General features: G+C 41.1%; 1 protein-coding gene across 3 annotated transcripts in view; it reads right to left on the bottom strand.

The window, feature by feature from the left end:
- GPC5 (glypican 5) overlaps positions 1–21,582 on the bottom strand; it is a 1,139,255-nt gene that overhangs the window by 905,341 nt on the left and 212,332 nt on the right. For all 3 annotated transcript variants that reach the window (XM_075129298.1, XM_048853218.2, XM_075129300.1), the window contains exons 4-5: positions 16,895–17,025; positions 7,845–7,970 (exon numbers count right to left, since the gene is read on the bottom strand). In XM_075129298.1, the coding sequence (XP_074985399.1) occupies positions 7,845–7,970; positions 16,895–17,025 (257 nt within the window). The remainder of the gene's footprint in view (positions 1–7,844; positions 7,971–16,894; positions 17,026–21,582) is intronic.

Raw genomic sequence — 21,582 nt, 5'->3', positions numbered from 1 at the left:
TTCCTGACGGCTCCAAGATGTTATCTTGTTCTTTGGTTCTCCCATTCTTGAGGCTGTTGGGTGGATTCCAGTCTGCCCTCTGGGGGTCCTCTGGTTATTTCCACTTGACGCCTTCTTCAGCCGATGGGCACTGGATTCTTAGGCTGGCACCTCCCTGATCATTCAGTTATTATCCACACCAAGCATCCATCCACATACATCCTCTATCTCTATTTTAATTACAATTGTTAATACAACAAAAGGGCGGGGAGTCTCTGCGTGCTGTTTCTGTTGTTAGAGTATTGCTTTGAGTCTCTCTCTCTGTGAATTGCTTTGAGAACAGACTCTGTCTTAGAATGTACTAACACAATTAGCAGCTTGCAAGTTTCACACATAGAGGGAGAGAAACAGTACCAAAAACCAAGAGACCTCTTAATTAGTAATACCCTGGAATTTAAACTCTGGGGAATCAAACTCATTTGTGATTTTAATACAGAACTTCTTTAATATGATCCAACAGTGTAATAGAAAATTCATTACTTGAATAGTTCCCTATATATCAAAATAGAATCCAATTGGATGCTACTTCTTTTATGAGAATTTCACCTTGGCAAGAATACACAAGTCATCTACATAGCATAATCTACTGTGCTGCATGATCATTTGTTTTAGGTGGGTTTGATTTTGAACTATGCAACAGAGTTAAAAAAACATGAGTTTTGCTTGCCTCACTATATACAAAGGAGGTGAGAGATTTTCTGTCTTGCATACTTTGTACCATATACTTATGGCCAAGTAGCTCTAAATGCCACAGCAAGAGCTCCTGGTTTATCAGGACACACATTCTAAATTCGGGGGCACATTTCAGTCTCTGCAGCGGTGTAGAGTATAGGGGGGAAACACTCCACAAATAAAGGATCTAATTAAAAAACAAAGGCTAATAGACAGTTTACAAAATGAGTAGGGCTGTCAACTAATCGCAGTTAACTCAAGCGACTAACTCAAAACAAATGAACGCGATTAAAAAAATTAATCACAATTCATCAGTTTTAATTGCACTATAAAACAATAACAGAATACCAATTTAAATTTATTATACATATTTTTGGATTTTTTTCTACAGTTTCAAATATATTGATTTAAATTAAAACACAGAACACAAAGTGTACAGTGCTCACTTTATATTTTTATTTTCAATTACAAATATTTGCACTGCAAGAAAGATAAACAAAAGAAATAGTATTTTTCAGTTCACCTCAGACAACTACTGTAGTGCAATCTCTTAAGCGTGAAAGTGCAACTTACAAATGTAGATTTGTTTTTGTTACATAACTGCCCTCAAAAACAAAACAATTTAAAACTTTAGAGCCTACAAGTCCACTCAGTCCTTCTTCTTTTGTTTCCACTTACCAGAGATAATTCTGCCTGCTTCTTATTTACAATGTCTCCTGAAAGTGAGAACAGGTGTTGGCATGGCACTGTTGTAACTGGCGCTGCAAGATGTTTACATGCTAGATATGCTAAACATTCATATGCCCCTTCATGCTTCAAGTTCTAGATTGCACTATTTTTTTATCTTTTACAGAGTAAATATTTGTAATAAAAATAATAATATAAAGTGAACACTTGAAACTTTATATTCTGCATTGTAATTTAAATCAATATATTTGAAAATGTAGAAAAACATCCAAAATATTTATAATAAATTTAAATTTGCATTCTATTCTTGTTTAACTGTGTGATTTAAAACTGTGATTAAACATGATGAATTATTTTAAACTCATGATTAATTTTTTGAATCGATTGACAGACCTAAAAACAAGGCATCAGGCCTGAGTGTGTACCAGAGCAGAAGCAAAAGACTACAGATCCCAGCATTTTGTTGGTCATCTTTCTTCCTCTTTTTCTTCTAGTCCCCACCACTCTGGTGAATTCCTATTATCTTCCCTTCATTATGATTTAAAAGGAACATTCTTCATTTTTGATACAATTACTTGACCATGCTTTGGGTTCTTAGTTTTAGAAGCAAGCAAATTGTTATATATTATAGAAACACACAAGAAAGGTCATACTGGGTCAGATCAATGGTCCATCTAGCCTAGTATCCTGTCTTCCGACAGTGACTAGTGCCAGATACTTCAGAGGGAATGAACAGAACAGGGCAATTTTTGAGTGATCCATCTTCTTTTTTTCCAGTCCCAACATCTGCCAGTCAAAGGCCTAGGGACACCCAGACCATGAGGTCAAATCCCTAACCATTTTTACTAATAGCCATTAATGGCCCTATCCTCCATGAGCTTATCTAATTCATTTTTGAATGCAGTTATATTTTTGGCCTTCACATTATCCCCTGGCAAGGAAGTTCCATAGATAGACTGGGCATTGTGTGAAGAAGTACTGCCTTATGTTTTTTTTAAACCTGCTGCCTATTAATTTAATTGGGTGACCCCTGTTTCTTGTGTTATGTGAAGGTGTAAATAACAACAATTTCTTATTCACTTTCTCTACACCATTCATGATTGTATAGATTATAGACTTCTATCATATCCCCCCTTAGACATCTCTTTTCCAAGATGAAAAGTCCTGGTCTTTTTAATGTCTTCTCATATGGAAGCTGTTTCATACCCCTAGTCATTTTTGTTGCCCTTCTCTGTACCTTTTCCAATTTTAAACACATCTTTTTGAGATGGGATGGCCAGAAATGCATACAGTACTCAAGGTGTGGGCATACCAAGGATTTATTTAGTGGAATTATGATATTTACTCTATTATCTATCCCTTCTCTAATGGTTCCTAACTTTGTTAGCTTTTTTGACTGCCAGATGTTTTCAGATTGAGCAGATGTTTTCAGAGAATGATCCACAGTGACTCTAAGATCTCTTTCTTGAGTGGTAACAGCTTATTTAGACCCCATTATTTTCTATTTGTAATTGGGATTATCTTTTCCAATGTGCATTACTTTGCATTTATCAACAATGAATTTCAGCTGCCATTTTGTTGCCCAGTCACCAAGTTTTGTGAGATCCCTTTGTAACTCTTCCCGGTCTGCTTTGGACTTAACTGTCTGCAAACTTTGCCAACTCACTGTTTACCCCTTCTTCCAGATTATTTCTGGATATGTTAAGCAGCACTGGTCCCAACACAGATCCCTGGGGGACCCCACTATTCATCTCTCTCCACTGTGAAAATTGACCATTTATTCCTACCCTTAACTTCTTATCTTTTAACCAGTGACTAATCCATGAGAGGACCTTGCCTTTTGTCCCATGACTGCTTACTTTGTTTAAGAGCCTCTGCTCAGGAACTTTGTCAAAGGTTTCTGAAAGTCCAAGTCCAGTGGTTCACCCTTGTCCACATGTTTGTTGACCCCCTCAAAAGTATTCTAATAGATTGATGGGACATGATTTCCCTTCACAAAAGCCATGTTGACTCTTCCCCTACAAATTGTGTTCATCTGTGTGCCTGATAATTTTGTTCTTTACTATAGTTTCAACCAATTTGCCTGGTACTGATGTTAGGCTTACCAGCCTGTACTTGTCAGGATCACCTGGTAGCCTTTTAAAAAAAATTGTGTTACACTAGCTATCCTCCAGACAACTGGTTCAGAAGCTGATTTAAGTGATAGGTTACACGCCATGGTTAGTAGTTCTGCAATTTCATATTTGAGTTCCTTCAGCCTTTTTCCAAAACCTCCACTATTGACACCTCAATATGGGACAGTTCCTCAGATTTGTCACCTAAGAGGAATATGTAAGGTGTGGGAATCTTTCTCACATCCTCGGCAGTGAAAACCAATGCAAAAAATTATTTAGCTTCTCTGCAATGGCATTAACTTCCTTGAGTGCTCCTTTAGCACCTTGATCGTCCAGTGGCCCCATTGATTGTTTGTCAGGCTTCCTGCTTCTGATGTACTTAAAAAATTTTTTGTCCCAAACTGTAAAAAAATAATAGGATCAGGTTGAGGAAGGCAACAGGCCAGTCTTAACCCCATCAGCAGCAGCTTTCTGGCTGCTCAATGCATGCACCCATAGACTCTCTGCCTCCCTGTGCTCATCTCTCCAAGCGTTGCTCCAGCTTAGCTGCTCCACAGCTCCAGGCCAGATTCCATCCTGAACCACAGTGTTCATCTCCACTGACTTCAGTGGATAAGTGTGCATGTGTGTACACACATGCTGTCAGCAGACCAGGTCAGAATGGAAGTCAGGCCTAGTGGTCAGAGTCCGAATGCTAGACAGACTTGGAGTCAGGAATCAGAGCTGAGGTTGGAGCCGGGTTGCCAAGAGTCAGAGAAAGGCAGGAGCAGGTCTGGTTCTGAGTCAGGAGTTAATTGGGAGTTTTATCCAGTGTAAAAACTAAAGGATCTATTCATATTTCATTTTAAAGAGTAACAGTAAATGTGTATTATAATACTTGATTACATTTGGGGGGGGATGTGTGAGTAATACTAAGGGTAAAACAATAAGCAGTATAAAGTAATGACATCAAAATTCAGCCACTGGTAAATCTTTAAGTAGTATAACATTTCTCATTTCACATCCGCATTCATAAATTTGATTGAATCGTTTCTACTTCCTTTGAAGAGCAAGAGGAGGACAAAAGACACAGGAGGCAGGGTCGGGATGGAACCTGAGACGGAGAAGGCAAATATTTATATTCTAGCAAAGATGATTTTTGTGAAGATTTGGGAGAAAAACTCCAATTGACTTCAATGAGCTCTGACGCTTCAATCCTGCAAGCACAGTAGTCCCATTTCAGAGTAACAGCCGTGTTAGTCTGTATTCGCAAAAAGAAAAGGAGTACTTGTGGCACCTTAGAGACTAACCAATTTATTTGAGCATAAGCTACAGCGCACTTCATCGGAGGAGTGAGACTAGTCATGCAAGTAAACTTAAGCATGAGTGTGTTTTCTAGAAAGGGGTGTGTGACAGGATGTATAAACCCAGCACTAGAACTGAAGGGATTAAGGAGCAACTCTGTGCCCAAGTGACACCCTCCAGCTGCACCTGTACACCATGCTCCAGCTGTAGGCAGAGCTTAAGAGGGAATCAGACAAGGCAGAGAAAGAGCCAACCCTGATCACTCCTGAGGAAGGGCAATGCAGAAACCTTCTCCTGGAGAGGAAGAGCCTGCCAAGCCCAGGGGGGCTGAAGGTTCAGTTGGTACCTTTTCTTTCACTACTTTGCAACAGACTGCAAGATTTTGACAAGAGAGTGGGTGGTAGGAAGTTGCCCAGGCAGGCAGCTTTAAGGCACCTTTGGGTACTGGATATTTGGTAACCCTGACAAGGCCCTGGGCCAGAGCCTAGTGGAATAGGAAGGCCTGGGATCCACTACCAACCCCATTTGTCCATTAAGTAAGGTTGACAACCTTCACCTTCTAGACTTCCCCCTAATGCTCCTCTGCAACATATTTAAAGATACAAGTACTGTAGAGTACACCCCACATTATCAATGATCTCTCTGACTTCCTACTGTCTTATAACGTGACTTGGGGGCGGGAGAGCCCCTCAATGAAAACTTGCAGAGGACATACCATAACTCACATCAGGCCTGACACACGCACTGCACCAACACACTGTTATCATAATCTAAATCTAAAAGGTGTCATGTCCATTATAACATTATTATTATTATTATATGCACACTTATAACACACTTGTCATTACTACTGTTGCATGATGTTCATACAGGTGCTCTACAAAGGATTATAGATGTAATGCAAAGGTGTTTTGCAAGCAGGGAGTCCAGTCTGTTTTAGTCAAAGGAATGTTGTTTCACCTGTTTTTCTGTGTGCCCAATGTAAACGGAACCAGGTAATACCTCAGAAGACAATGAAAAGTATATCTACATGTAAGGTAAATGAAGCCACCAAGCTAAACAAATATGGGGGAAGACCACTTAACACTCACAGCAGGGGATGGTGCCTGCACACTCCCAAGAAGCCTTCCTGACTCTTGAAACAGAGACAATAGACTTTGGGAAATATAAGCAGAAAGAGAAAGCCATTTTGGCATCCATCACCAAGGGACAAAGGTGGGGAGCCCTTTGAGCTCATAAAAAGTGGACCCTTTTGCCCTGAAAATGAAGAGTAGCTGGAACTGATTATAGATGAGAAACCTGCTTAGACAAAGCCTGTAACTTGCTGAAGTTAAGTTTTAGTCACTAGAAAGTGTGTTTTGTGTTGTTTTACTGATAAACATATGTGTCTTTTGTTCTTACTTATTACTACTTAAATATTTGTCCTTTGTTAATAAACTTATGCTTGTTTTATTACAAAACCTTCTCAGTGCTCTGTTATTAAACTGAAGGGTAATGTCCTCAGCTGAGCTAACAGGCTGGTGAGTCCTCCATCTCTTTGGAGGCAGAGAACTTAACAATGTCTGTGAGCATCCAGTGAGAGGCCTGGACACTGTAGAAAGACGTATCTGGGGAACACAGGAATTGGAGCTCACTGACTGTTACCTGCAAGTCAAGGTTGGGACTGTCAAAGTCCTGAGCACTTTGCTGGCAAGACAGACATGCACATGTGTCAGGATGCTGACACGCAGTTTAGCAGCAGCAAAGCTCACTCTTGCTGAAGAAGAGTGGTAACACCGTTCTGGGTGACCTGAACAAGACATCACATATAGACTTTGGATATAGAGATAAAAAGATAATGTCACTCCGCTTTGTACTAGCTCAGCTTGGTATTAAAAACAGAAGATACTGACAAACAATAGTTATAATGAATTAGCTAGTGCTACAGCCCCAAAGTCCCCCCAATAATTTCTGTTCAAAATTATGCCTGTTTTGGGAACTGAAAGAATAGAGCACAAGTAATTAACTATAGCTTCCTGAAAACCTTCTTGTCATCCAAAATGCTTTTGTTTTGTGAACTGTGAAATATATTGGTTCTAAAGTTTACTTCCAGGAGCTTGGTAGTTTGCTAAGATCAGTTCTGTAACATTGCTAGTGAATAACTGCTCCCAATCCACTGTTCAATAATTTATTTGTTTGACCTTTAAAACAGTTTATCTTAGTATCTTAACTTTTAGCATTCTCATGAGAAACCACATTCATTAAGGATTATTTTATTCCTTACAATCAGATAAAGTTTTAAATGAAGTTTGTTGCCATGCTGTTAATACTAAAGGGAATGGCTGAAGTTTGTTGCCATGCTGTTAATACTAAAGGGAACATTTAAACATACCAGCTTTGAACTTTCACATTCTCAAACAAAAATCCTGTTCCCCTGCCTCTGACTTAATTTTGCAAATGTTAAACCTACCTTTTCTCAATAGCCAACACAAGTACCAGCCAGGTGAGCTTCAGAAATGGGGAGCTAAAAATGTTGGAGGACCACTAAGCCTCGTATTTTCTCAAAACAGATGTGGACAGATTTTAAGCTTGATAAAGGGGAAGATTTTCCTGAAGCAATGGTTCTTAACCAAAGTACAAATATTTAATAAAAATAAAAGGAGGACTTGTGGCACCTTAGAGACTAACAAATTTATTTGAGTATAAGCTTTTGTGAGTTACAGGTCACTTCATCGGATGCATTCAGTGGAAAATACAGTGGGGAGATTTATATACACAGAGAACATGAAACAATGGGTGTTATCATACACACTGTAACGAGAGTGATCAGGTAAGGTGAGCTATTACCAGCAGGAGAGCGGTGGTGGGGTGGGGTGGGGGAACCTTTTGTAGTGATAATCAAGGTGGGCCATTTCCAGCAGTTAACAAGAACGTCTGAGGAACAGCGCGTGGGAGGGCAGGGGAGAGAATAATATTTAATGTTACTCCATCAGGAAAGAATTTTGGAGAAAAACATAACTCTGAAAAATATATAAAAGTTCTCTTATAGATCACAGAATGAAAAAGTACCTTTTTACAACATCTTCACCATTCCAACATGCTAGTCCATCAGCAGCTGCTAACTCACTGATACACAGCTGATCAGCCAGACCTCCATAGAATGTCTTGTACAGCCGTAGACTGTTCATAAATTCTCTACCAAAACAAACAAACACAGGTAAAATAATTAACATAATCAATTAATAAAAATGAGCAATCAAACTGCCACATTGTTACAAGAAATCAAAGAATGTGCCACTTTTTGTCACTCTATTGGCTCTCATTTATTAATCAATTCAACAATATCCTTTTCAGATACATTAGTTGCTTTGAAAGAAATACTACTCAATCATTGAAAGTCAAACCAAATCACAGATGACTGCTATGGGAGGCAACACTACATGTGTACCAATAAGCTAATATTTCCAAAAATGTATGTCTAAAGGTAAGCTCCTAACTCCAATACGTAGCCACCTACATAAGTGGCCTGATTTTCAGAAGTGCTGAATATCCAGTACCTCTTTACTGACTTCAAACTATTATACAAAGACTATCTATTGGTTGTGGTTCATGGGGCAGATGAAGTTTTGGGTAAGACAGGTTTAGGGTAGAGGTGGTATTTTTTGGCTGTTTAAATTACTGTTTGGATAATTTATTTCAATTTTTGTGGCACGTTATGCTGTTGGAGTATTATTTTATGTATTCATTTTAAATAATTGTCAAGGTGTCTAGAACTGGGGACAGATTCTGTACTGAAATAAAACAATAAATACCTATTAAATTACTGGACTTAATTGGTAACTGGACTATGATATTCATTTTTATAAACTATTTGCTAGTGTAATGAAAATCTCTCAATGGAAGACCTATACCTGCTGTGAAAATATAAATATGTATTTATTATGATTCAACATTTCACAATATGTAGGATTATCTATGACCTACAGATATGCAGAAAGTCATCAGTGCAATACTCACTGTCCTGCAAACCAACAATCATCACCCTGTTAACTTCTGCATGGTGGTTGGAGACCGACAAAATTATGCTACAAATGTTGTATGCTTGGACAACATGATGCTTAAAAAGAGTACGAAGAATAAGTTCTATTAAGTGTTATCCATTTGAAATTAAACAAATGAAAGTGTTTATATATAGTCAGTCATTTAAAAAGCAACATTTTTATCTAGTGATACAGGGTGGACGGGATAATATCTTATTGTGTGGTGCGGTCTGGATGAAAGCTGGAGGCATGTAGGTAGGAATAGCGGTCAGTAGGTTTTCGGTATAGGGTGGTGTTTATGTGACCATCGCTTATTAGCACCATAGCGTCCAGGAAGTGGATCTCTTGTGTGGACTGGTCCAGGCTGAGGTTGATGGTGGGATGGAAATTGTTGAAATCACCACACCACACAATCCATTGTCTACAGCCAAACTCTACGATACAACAGCATTTGCTCCAACCCCACAGACAGAGACAAACACCTAGAAGCTCTCTATCAAGCATTCTTACAACTACAATACCCACCTGCTGAAGTGAAGAAACAGATTGACAGAGCCAGAAGAGTACCCAGAAGTCACCTACTACAGGACAGGCCCAACAAAAAAAATAACAGAACGCCACTAGCCATCACATTCAGCCCCCAACTAAAACCTCTCCAACGCATCATCAAGGATCTACAACCTATCCTGAAGGACTACCCATCACTCTCACAGATCTTGGGAGACAGGCCGGTCCTTGCTTACAGACAGCCCCCCAACCTGAAGCAAATACTCACCAGCAACCACACACCACACAACAGAACCACTAATCCAGGAACCTATCCTTGCAACAAAACCCGTTGCCAACTGTGTCCACATATCTCTTCAGGGGACAACATCATAGGGCCTAATCACATCAGCCACACTATCAGAGGCTCATTCATCTGCACATCTACCAATGTGATATATGCCATCATGTGCCAGCAATGCCCCTCTGCCATGTACATTGGTCAAACTGGATAGTCTCTACGTAAAAGAATAAATGGACACAAATCAGATGTCAAGAATTATAACATTCAAAAACCAGTTGGAGAACACTTCAATCTCTCTGGTCACTCGATTACAGACCTAAAAGTTGCAATTCTTCAACAAAAAAACTTCAAAAACAGACTCCAATGAGAGACATCTGAATTGGAATTAATTTGCAAACTGGATACAATTAACTTAGGCTTGAATAGAGACTGGGAGTGGATGGGTCATTACACAAAGTAAAACTATTTCCCCATGTTTATTCCCCCCCTCCATGCTCCACTGTTCCTCAGATATTCTTGTCAACTGTTGGAAATGGCCCACCTTGATTATCACTACAAAAGGTTTCCCCCTGCTTCCCCATTGGTAATAGATCACCTTAAGTGATCACTCTCTTGTTACAGTGTGTATGGTAACACTCATTGTTTCATGTTCTCTATGTATATAAATCTCCCCACTGTATTTTCCACTGAATGCATCCAATGAAGTGAGCTGTAGCTCATGAAAGCTTATGCTCAAATAAATTTGTTAGTCTCTAAGGTGCCATAAGTACTCCTTTTCTTTTTTGCGAATACAGATTAACACAGTTGCTACTCTGAAATCATTTATTAAGACCATAATTTTTAGTGTCTAGCGAAGTTATTAATTTTAGGTCTTGCCTACACAACACAGTTTTGTCAACAAAACAATGGAGGTGTACACACTGCAATGTTCCTCCCACCAATTTAACTCCCCTGCGATGCTGAGATCATAAAACCACCTTGACCAGCGGCACAGAGCTTTTTGCGACGAAGTTAGAGCAACACAGTGTCAGTGTAGACACGGCACTTACTTATGTTGTCCTAGGCAGCCTCTAGGTGTATCACAAGGACCATCATAACCACTCTAGTCAGCAGTTTCAACTCCACAGCCCTGCAGCCAGCTACAGAGGCATGCACTCCTCCTTTAAAGCCGCAGGAATTTTTGAAATTCTACTTCCTTTTTGCTCCGTGTGGAGAAGCCACATAGAATCTTCCCAGCTGACCATGGCAGCTTCCCACAGCAAATGAGCTCCCACCTGGAGTACTCTGAAGCTGCTGGATCCATTGGGTCTGTGGGGAGAAGAGTCTGTGCAATCACAGCTCTGATCCAGCTGTAGGACCATTAAACCTACAAGCAAATTGCTTTTGGCATGGAGGAGAAGGGGCACAAAAGAGACATGCAGCAGTGCTGTGCTAAGATCAAGGAGCTGAGGCAGGTATACCAGAAAATAAGGGAGGCCAACTCTCACTCTGGTGTGGCACTGAAAACATGCCACTTTTACAAGGAGTGGCACCTCCACAGCCAAAAGCCCCATGGATACTTCACTGGCCGCTGTCTCCAGTAGCCCCAGAGACAACCCCATGAATGAAATGGTGGATGAGGAGGTTGAGTTGGAGAAGGATGGGGGATAGGCGAGAGGGACATCCGGTGGCATGAGAAGCCAGGACCTCTTTTTGACTCTACTTCAAGCAGTCCAGCTCTGGTGTGCCTGAAGCACGGAAGGGGAGCTCCAGTAAGTGCTCATGGCAGACTTCCCAACTCCAAATTGATTTGCAACTGACTGGTAGCAGTCTGGAGTTGCCAACTTCCACATAGCTATTGCCACACACTTTTCCATTGGGAAGGGTTAGTCAGGCATACTCAGTCCAAAAACATGTGAAGGTCACCATAGATTCAGCAGGAATGATTGGTCTATAAGTATGGACCAATCGGAGGTGGTCTGAAGGTGATTGGAGGATAGATATGCTAATACTAGGATTGAAAAATAAGCCAATCAGAACAGGCCAAAAACTATATATAAGGCAGAGAGCAGGCAGGCAAAAATTAGTCAAGATAGGAGCAGGAGAAGAAGACCCAGAAGAGATCAGAAGAAACCTAAAAGAGCAAAGAAATCAGAACCTGCAGCAGAGGCATCCACAGAGTGACGGCAATAGCCACGGGATGCTGGGACAGAGCAGAAAGGGATCCTTAAGACATAGCAGATGGAGGAAGACTATAGAGAATAAGCATGCTAGTCATAGAATAGAAATATGGTTAATGAATGTGTATGCTTGGGATAATAAAGATGAGTGTCTGTGGTGAGTATGTTCATGTTACTTACTATGTATAAAGCTTAGAGTTTATTAAGATTGCTGTCTGTGTCCTACATATGACTGATCAACATGTGCAGAACATAATCACTTGAGCCTTTTCAACTGTATGACATTACAGTCTTCGGTACTTTAACTTGTATACCTGTGCTAAGGGATTTATGTTTATGTTTTAATTCAGGTTTAGATTAACTGTACTAGGGAAGATTAATTACACTAAATAAAGAAAACACTTCGTTTTGGAAAATAACTGCCTTGGTGTGAATCTTTTGAGCAAAGGGCTGTATCCATTTTCTCCCAAGGGAGAACAGATCTAGTCTGTTCTAAAAGGTTTCTTGAAAGGCATAGAGAAATCTCTGGTAAATCTTGGCAATTTCACTAGGGCGGGCCCCCTCCTTTCACCTTGCAGAAAGAGACAATATAGGTTAACATTTGGGGAATCCAGAAGTAAGCAACAGAAGGGCTGCTCTGGAAACCCTGAGCCCAACAGCGACAGTCCACCATGTGCAGCTGCTTTGTGAATGCCAACATCAATCTAAAATGTTCTTTCCATGACACACAGCAGGGTAGGGACCATGGATTCCTGAACAGATTCACAGCTCATCAAATATTGCAGGATCAGCCACGTTGTGTTCATAAGGCTCATCACAAGACTGGAGAGCAGCACAGGATCCATGTTTTCAGGCAGAGATGACAGGCACAAAGTTTACAGGGGCAGCTGAAAAACCGCACAAAACGTAGTTGGAATCCCAAAGAATAATGGGACAGAAAAAATTGCATCATGGGATGGTGAGCCCGCCCCCATGATGTACTGCGACACATTCACAGAACTGCTAGCAGCAGAAGATGGCAATTTGTACACTGGGATAGCTACCTATGATGCACAGCTCTCTCTGTTGGTGTGAGAGCACCAACTGTGGAAGCACTTTGCTGACACAAGGAGCATTGTGTGAACATGCACAAGCGATTTAATTACAGCAGTTTATGATAAGTCAACTTAAGTTATGTTGACTAATTCTGAAGTGTAGACCTGGCATAAGATCCCTGACTCATCTTTTGAAGGCGTTGTGCAGGATTCCTTTGAGGACGAGGACTGAGAGGTCAGATACTTTTCATTCTGTCAAAAGTGTTCGCCCCCGAGTGATGTGGTGTTTTTGTCTTTATCATTCTTCTATGTGAGTTCATTCCAGAGCACAGTGAGTGTCTGGCTTCACTGACATAATTGTCATAATAGCAAATGCACCACAATCAATCCATGCACAATACAGAAATGGAAATGTACACAGCTTTTAGTGTATTTTTGACAAGTTGTTGAGAAAGGACAATTTTTCAGTGTATTAGTAAATATGTCCTGAGGCAAAGCATCACTTAATACAGAAATAATAATGGATTTCAACTTCTCTAGATGTCTCACCAAAACAGGCAGAAGAGCATAGGGTTTAAATGTCAGTTTTTGAATCATCTTTTTCTAGACAAGACATCATTATAGGCAGCTCAGCACAAATGTGTAATCATAGTTAGCAGAAGCTACAGACCTTTCTTATCTGTTTATTTGAAAAAGCTGTGGAAATGTTCATTTTTGACTGTTTTCGTCCCTTACCACTCTGTAACATGTAGCTGCTATACATGTTTAGTGGTAAAGATATAAAGCGAATTGTTTAGAAAATATGTTAATATTCAGTTTTATGGTTAGTAAATTATGCTTTATTTACCTCGGGATTATTCGGTATCAAAAGCACTGTTAGGAAACTACAACACTAGTAAAGATTTTAAAATACCTGTTATTAATGATACCTAGGACATTGATCCAATACTAGCCATAACACTAGCCCTCAGCCAAAGTCTGCAAAAAGCAGCTGAAGACAATGAAAATGAACTGTCTCAGCTGCTCTACAAGTAGCCATAAGTACACAGGAGGATAGGAAACAGGAGTTCCCTGCAGAGATGGGAGCAACTGCAAAACAGTTTTTTAAATATACTTTACTGATATAACATTTCCATGTAAGCAACTGCTGTTATTGCCATGGGAACATTATATTCTCATGACTATGATAGGAGGTAGTTCACGTGGTAGCGGATGGGAAGTAAGGTGGTCCGCAAGACAATCTCTGTTAAGTTGTGGTGCACACAATGAAATGTTTGAGAGTTTCCCATCTAATTACAGTTAGAAACTAGGTGACTGTTCACACACAAAGAGAAAATCCTGACATGTTAATAATGCTTTAAAAAAAAACAGGTAATAAATAGTGGACTTATGTCAAGTAACAGTGGTGGCTCTTATAAGAAAAGTTACCACAGTCCTATTTTATTCTATTCAGTTCAGGTTCTTAAACTGTGCCTGTCATTGTGGTATCTCAGCACTTGAAAGGATGCACAGGTTCTCAACAAAATTAGCTTGAGTTGAGAAATGCATCAGAATTTAATTACATTTCCTACTTCTCTATCAATACAATAATACAGACATTGTTGTGAGAACCAGTAACTCTCACTCAATTCACTGGCCCATGCTTAAATGACATTCTAGGGAATATACGGTAGTATCCCTTAGGGTCACTGTTAGGGGAAACAGCCAGGAATTGTGTGCCTTGCCTAAGATGCAAAATGAGAAAGAGCAGATTGCAAGCAGCAACCTAATCAATGTCCTGCAAAAAGCAATAGAGGGGATCCTATACTACCTGAAGCAGCCAGTTGCTCTGCATCTCTTTCTCCTCACACAAAATACAAATACCAGCAAGGCCTTCTTCTCAAGCTCTGCTTTCTCTCATCACTACCCAGAACACTTTGAGGCTGGCAGCAGCTTGGCCTGCCAGCTAAGCCTGTAGGTGTCTTCTCTTCTCCAGGAACCAGAAATGGAAATAACGTCTCCTACTGGCTCCCACTTCCTTTCTCAGGGCAAACTGAGGGAAAAGGGAAAAGATGCCAAAGTAAAAGATTCACCTATGATTTCAGCAGACACTTCCTAAAAGAAATAAAAAATCTGGATATTTTCCGTGTGTGTGTGTGTGTGTGTGTGTGTGTGTGTGACCCTCTGTACCTCTGGGGAACACCCTACACCCCCATGTTAATCTTTATAAAATGATTGTGTGGTATCCAATGCAAAGTTTGTCATGTTGATGTCTCTGGAAGGCTCATGATGCACTGAGCATGGTTGTTATAGTAATTGTTACAGTAATGTTATACATTATAATTTCATGTATATAGTTATCCTCATGGCTTAAAGCAAGCCCAGGCAAAAAACTCTCCAAGAACAGAGAGGCAGTTCACAACTCATTGGGGCAAATATGGGACAAACCCAGCCCAGCCTCACAGGAACAAAGGATGCTGGCCTAGGCATCAACAAAAGAATCTGTTAGGCCTTGGGCTTGTCTACATTGGCAATTTACTGTGCTGCAACTTTCTGGCTCTGGGGTGTGAAAAAACACCCCCCCTGAGTGCAGCAAGTTTCAGCGCTATAAAGTGTCAGTGTAGACAGTGCACCAGTGCTGGTAGCTGCAATCCCAGCGCTGGTAGCTGTGCCCCTCGTGGAGGTGGTTTTTTTAGATCGCTGGGAGAGCTCTCTCCCAGTGCTGCGCTGCGACCACACAAGGCACGTTAAAGTGATATTGGCTAGTGTCATTTGGCTGCAAGTAGCTGGGAGCAGCTTACTTGCCAGAACTGTGCATGAACAGCCCGGGAGTGGGGGTTCTACAGCAGAGCAGGGTAAGGCTGGTTCCCAGAGTCAAGGATTGGAGTGACCTAGCAGATCACCGGTCCAGATAACACCAGAGGGGAACATCACTGCATGCATGCCAGTGTTAAGAGTATTTAAGAACAGAGCACATGCTTGTGAGAACTTGTTGGAAGCAGCTAGGACCATATGGCTCTTCTTCGTCTTATGTAACCATTTAGTTCTAATAAAGCTTTACTCCTTAGACTCCAGATGCTGTCTCCTCCTTATGAACCCACAAGACAACACAGCCAGTAGTAGGGGTTGTCCACCTACCTACTGCTACATTTACAGACTGTAGGCTCTTTAGGGCAGGAGCTGTGGGGTTTTTTTGTGTGTGTTTGTGTAAAACCACGCACAATGGGGCTCCTCCTATGATACTTTGATAGCCTGTCTGTGGCCTCTAGGTGCTACTGCAATAGAATCATAGAATCATAGAATATAGGGTTGGAAGGGACCTCAGGAGGTCATCTAGTCCAACCCCCTGCTCAAAGCAGGACCGATCCCCAATTAAATCATCCCAGCCAGGGCTTTGTCTACAATACTACCGCTACTCTTTGCAGGAGGAAGAGGAGTAATCATTCTGCACCAGTCATAATTAAGGGTCAAATCCTGAAGTCTCTACTTTATTTTAACTTAGGGTTACATACACATAAGCCCCATAGTCATAAATAGGACTTTAGCCTGAGTAAGGACTTCTGGATTTAGCCGTAGGTTCTCAGTTATTGCATTTAGTGCACTAGAAAGGAGAGTATGTGAGAACAAACCCATTCCCTCTCCTATTTCTGATCAGTTCAGCACTAGCCTCATCATACAAACAGGCTAAATAGGGACTTTAAAAGGGACAATCGTTTTGACACATTTGGTAATCCACATTGCTATGCCAATTAAACTATATTATGCAGGCTCTCTCTCTCTCAATCTCTCTCTCTCTCTCTCACACACACACATTAATACCCACCCAGATATAGCTGATGTTTTAGAAGCACTGTCAAATCTTCTAAATGCTTTAAACCACAGTAAATGTCCCTGCCCATTCATCCATTATTTCAGTAAACAAAAATCTAGGTCTTATAAAATGACTACATTTTACAAATGTAATAGAGCATGTAGTACCATTGAAATGTAAAGCTGCATTCTTTTCAATCTCTTATTCTCTACTAATGCATTTCGTTATATTGAATACAATCTATTCTGTTGTAAAATTAATGGCTTACTTTCTTCTTTCTTTCTGGCTGTAAAACTAATGTCTTACTTTCTTCTGTTGGCCAGTGTTTCTTCATGGTCTCTTGCAGACATCTTCATCCCTTGATTATCTTTGTTCTGATCAGAATAACTGGGGGAGAGTGTCAGCTTTCTCACAGGATGACCACATATCTTGTTTACCTAAAGACAATAAAAGGCATATGGGGAAAAATAAATAAATAATGCCACCAGTTTACAATAGTACAGTAACCTACCTCTTAGTTTAACTTTGATTTTAACTCTGATTTTATTAAGAATGAGGGCCAGACCCCATGGCCATATTGGAAAGGTTGGCCAGAGTTTCGATGAGTATGGGACTGGTCAAACCTACTATCCATATTTCATGTACCCAATTCAGCAAACAAGGTTGTTAGCTGCTTCCACTATAAATACAAATGGTGAGACACAAAGAAGGAATGAGATACCAGAGTGTCCTCAAGAAGCCAGGACTCGCCAATATGTATTTAATTAACTGCAGTTTTCCCGAGAGACCTTCACATCTGGGAGTTTCAGTGTTATACAGATAGTTAAAGTAATTAAGGAACCTGCTGAATGCTGGAGACAGCAACTTAATCTTATTTTTCCTTTATGTACATCAAGTAAAAATGTGTAAAAGCTTAGTGATTCCTTTATGATTGGATCAATGTAGCATGTTCAGTGCAGTTACTATATCACATTCTGAACAGTTACTAGGATGGAGACTTGCATTGCTATCATGCAAAATGTAAGTTTAATTACATCTAGTTCAGATAATAAATTCTATTAATACCAAGAAACTTACATATCTGTCTCTGACAAACAGATATAAATACATATGCTGAGACAACTGCCTATCATGCTGACCAATATTGTCTCATTGTCCTCGACCATCTATCTTTATCCATCTGTTGTCTCTTGACTTACAGTTAGATTGTAAACTTCTTGGGGTAAAGACCATCTTTTTTTTTGTATTTGCTTGCTTGTTCTATGTTTGTACGGTGCCTAGCACAATGGGGTCCTTGACTAGGGCAACTAGATGCTACAGCAATACAAATATAATAAATAATAATATGAACCCACATTTTCTTTTAGTAATATTTGGCACTATGTTATAACTTTTGTATTGAAGAGGCTATTAGTTCACCATTATATTACATTATTCCTATTAGTCACTGAGGTACAAATCATGGCAATATATATATGTATTAAATAGGAGATGCTCCAAACTAAGGGTCACACCCTAGACAAGATATTAATTAGACTCATAGTCCTGTACCTTGTGTGCACCAATGTATTACTGAAAGACTAATATATGTGAATTATTTTAGAAATATGGTTCCTATAAACAATCAATTTCATAAAAGAAGAGGGAAGGAAAGGAAGGGGACAGGAAGCCCCACTTCTCAGGATCCAACTTCCATATCTAGGACACATCCAAATTTCCCCACTCCTCACAAAACACTACCGTGACAAGTAATAAAATATTCAAAAGAGAAGCTGGTCCCTATTTTAAGCAAAAGTTTGTGGTGGGGGTTCCTTGCCTGCAATATAAGATAGAGAGCTGACACCTGCTGCAAGCTACTATTCCTCTCACTCATGATTCGAGGTTTATGGACTGATTTCCAAATTAAAAGGAGCATAACATTTGCTAGAGAATTAGAAATCAGATAAGAATATGTGATTAAATATTAATACATCAGGATCAGACAGGTTATCACCCCAATGTGTATCAAAAAGAAACCTAAGACTTATGTAAATTGTACTTACTTAGCCCAGTCTAAAAGGCAAGAATCAACATTGTCACTGACACAGAAAAAGCCTTCAACTGCACCGAGTTGTATTTTTGAGTAACCAGATGTCTGGAAAAATAAGGATTTGGATCCAAATACAGAAAATGGAAAAATGTTTTACATTTAGATCCAGTGGCAAATATATGAATAAATATCTGCTATGTTTATTTCTGAAAGAGGGTAAAGGAATAGTGCCTACATCCATGCCTACTTGCTGATCTAGCAACAGAGCCTCAGCATATTATACTTTGGGTGGAAAGGGAAGAACAAATAGTTAGGAAAACATCCACTAATTCCCACAACTAGACAGATCTGGATGATAGTTAATATTTATTATAGAGAATATTTCAAAATGTAATGCCTGGAACCCCAGCTAAAAGTTTCTGACCTGGTGTTTTAATTTTTCAGAGGAAGGACTGAAGGAAGGGTAGATACAATATTTCAAGAAATTAAATATTTTAATGGAAAATGTGTAGCCATACTAGAAAAAAAACTCTGGGCTTCAAAAATTCCTTTAAAAAAATAAATATATCCTCAACTGCCTAACTGTACCATAGACAAACAGAATAAAAAAAAAATACCACATGAACTGATTACTTTAGAAACAAATTTATTTCAAAATGATGGAAAAATTTTATAGATATAAAAACTGAAAACAGACATATTCTAGAAAATGTTTCTACTGCATTACGCCAGCATTCAATAATCAGTAACAATAAATAATGAAAAAGCTGAACAACTCACTTATATTAATGATAGTATCTCACACAGCTGAAAGAGTAACCTCACTGGTGCTTATGAAAGTTTCTTACGTCCAGATATTTAAAGGTATTTAGGCATCACTCTGCTCAAAGTTGCAATGCCTAACTGACTTGGGAGCCTAAGTCCCCACTGACTTTCAACACTGAGTGGACCAACTCCTAAATACCTGCTGGTACATTACTTCTGTGAGATGAGCACCTGCTCTATGCAACATGCATGCCATCTGATGATATTCTTAGCTACTGGTAGCTTCTTCCAGTCTCTGATGCTCAAGGTCCTGCTTAGGTTTGCCAACTTTATAATTGCACAAAACCAAACACCCCTGCCCAGCCCCTTCTCTAACGCCCTGTCCCTGCCCTGCCGCGTCTCAAAGGCCCTGCCCCCACTCACTCCATCCCCGCCCCCGCCATCACTCACTCTCCCCCACCCTCACTCACACTCACTGGGCTGGGGCTGGGGTGTGGGAGTGGGTGAGGGCTCCGGCTGAGGGTGGAGGCTCCCGGGTGGGGCCAGAAATGTTGGTTTCAGGGTGCAAGAGGGGGCTCTGGGCTGGAGCATGGAGTTGGGGTGCAGGAGGGGGTTGAGGACTCCACTGGGGGTGCAGGCTCTGGGGTGAGGCCGGGGATGAGGATTTTCAGGTCCAGGAGGGGGCTCTGGGCTGGGGCCGAGAGGTTTGGAGTGTGGGAGCAGGCTCAGGGCTGGGCGTTGGGGTGAAGGAGGGGGTGCAGGCTCTGGCTGGGGGTGTGGGCTCTGGGGTGGGTCCAGGAATAAGAGGTTTGGGGTGCAAGAGGGAGCTTAGGACTGAGGCAGGGAGTTGGGGTGTGGGAGGATGTGCGGGGTGCAGGCTCTGGGATGGGGGCTCAGGGCTGGGGCAGGGGTGTGGGCTCTAGGAGGCTGTAAGGGTGTGCGAGGGGGTGCAGGGCTGGGGCAGGGAGTTGTAGTGTGGGCTCTGGGAGGGTGTAAGGGTGTGCGAGGGGATGCAGGGCTGGGGCAGGAGTTGGTGTGCGTCGGGGGATCAGGACACAGGCTCCAGCCAGGCGGTGCTTACCTCAGGCAGTTCCCAGTCAACAGTGCAGTGGGGCTAAGGCAGGCTCCCTGACTGTCTTGGCTCCCCGCAGCTCCTGGAAGTGGCTGGCGTGTCTCTGTGGCTATGTGGAGAAGCCAGGGGCTCTGCGCGCTGCCTGTGCCTGCAGGTGCCGCCTTGGCAGCTCCCATTGGCCATGGTTACCAGCCAATGGAAGCTGCAGAGCTGGTGCTGGAGCGGAGGCAGCACGCGGCGTTTCCCTGATTGCCCCTCCACCTAGGGGCTGCAGGGACATGTCGGCTGCTTCCGGGAGCTGTGCGGAGCCAGGCCAACCAGGAAGCCTGCCTTAGCCCCGCTGCACCACCAACCAGACTTTTAACAGCCCGGTCAGCAGTGTTGACCGGAGCTGCCACGATCCCTTTTCAACCGGGCATTCCAGTCCAAAACCGGATGCCTGGCAACCCTAGTCTTGCTACCAGACTCTGTCTACAAATTTAACTCTTCTTATTTTCTTGGTATATCTGAGAAACTCAGACTTGCATACTCCTATCATTCAGTCCACTGCATCCAATCTGTCTTTTCTAAATGTTCACTGGTGGCTGTCATTTTTGAACCATTAATTGTACACGTGCACTGAATTTACTACTGCCTTTCCTCACTAGCTCATTCCTTGTTGTCACTCTGTTACTTCATTAAACTGTTGTACAAATGAAAAATTCATGTCTCCAGAGGCCTATTCTGCATTATCTTGTCTCCAGCAGCCTATTCTGCAAATAAGTAATATGATTTTAAGATGAAAAGGCCTGCACTCCATTTTCCTTAAACATATCCTGGCAGGCTAGGTACTGGGGGGAGGGGGGAGATTATGGGGGAGATATTTTCCCCCTCCCCAAAAAATCTTCAAGGGGCCCCCAAATTATTATCAGAAAGTCCAAAATATGTATAAAGTTATGTCATTTTAAGCAGTGGAACAGGAGATTGGAGAGTCTTCATCCTTTATATAAGTTATACAAAACAACAAAATACTGTCACGATGGCTACATTTTAATTTTTTTAAATCATATCATCCAGTATTTTCCAGGAGTCTAACTAGCCCCTGGAATGTTGTTTGTTTTTTTAAATAGTAACATCCAAAAGCTGAAA

The sequence above is a fragment of the Caretta caretta genome, chromosome 1, assembly GCF_965140235.1.
Source record: "Caretta caretta isolate rCarCar2 chromosome 1, rCarCar1.hap1, whole genome shotgun sequence".
Taxonomy (NCBI): domain Eukaryota; kingdom Metazoa; phylum Chordata; order Testudines; family Cheloniidae; genus Caretta; species Caretta caretta.
This window is presented reverse-complemented; position numbering and strand designations above follow the sequence as displayed.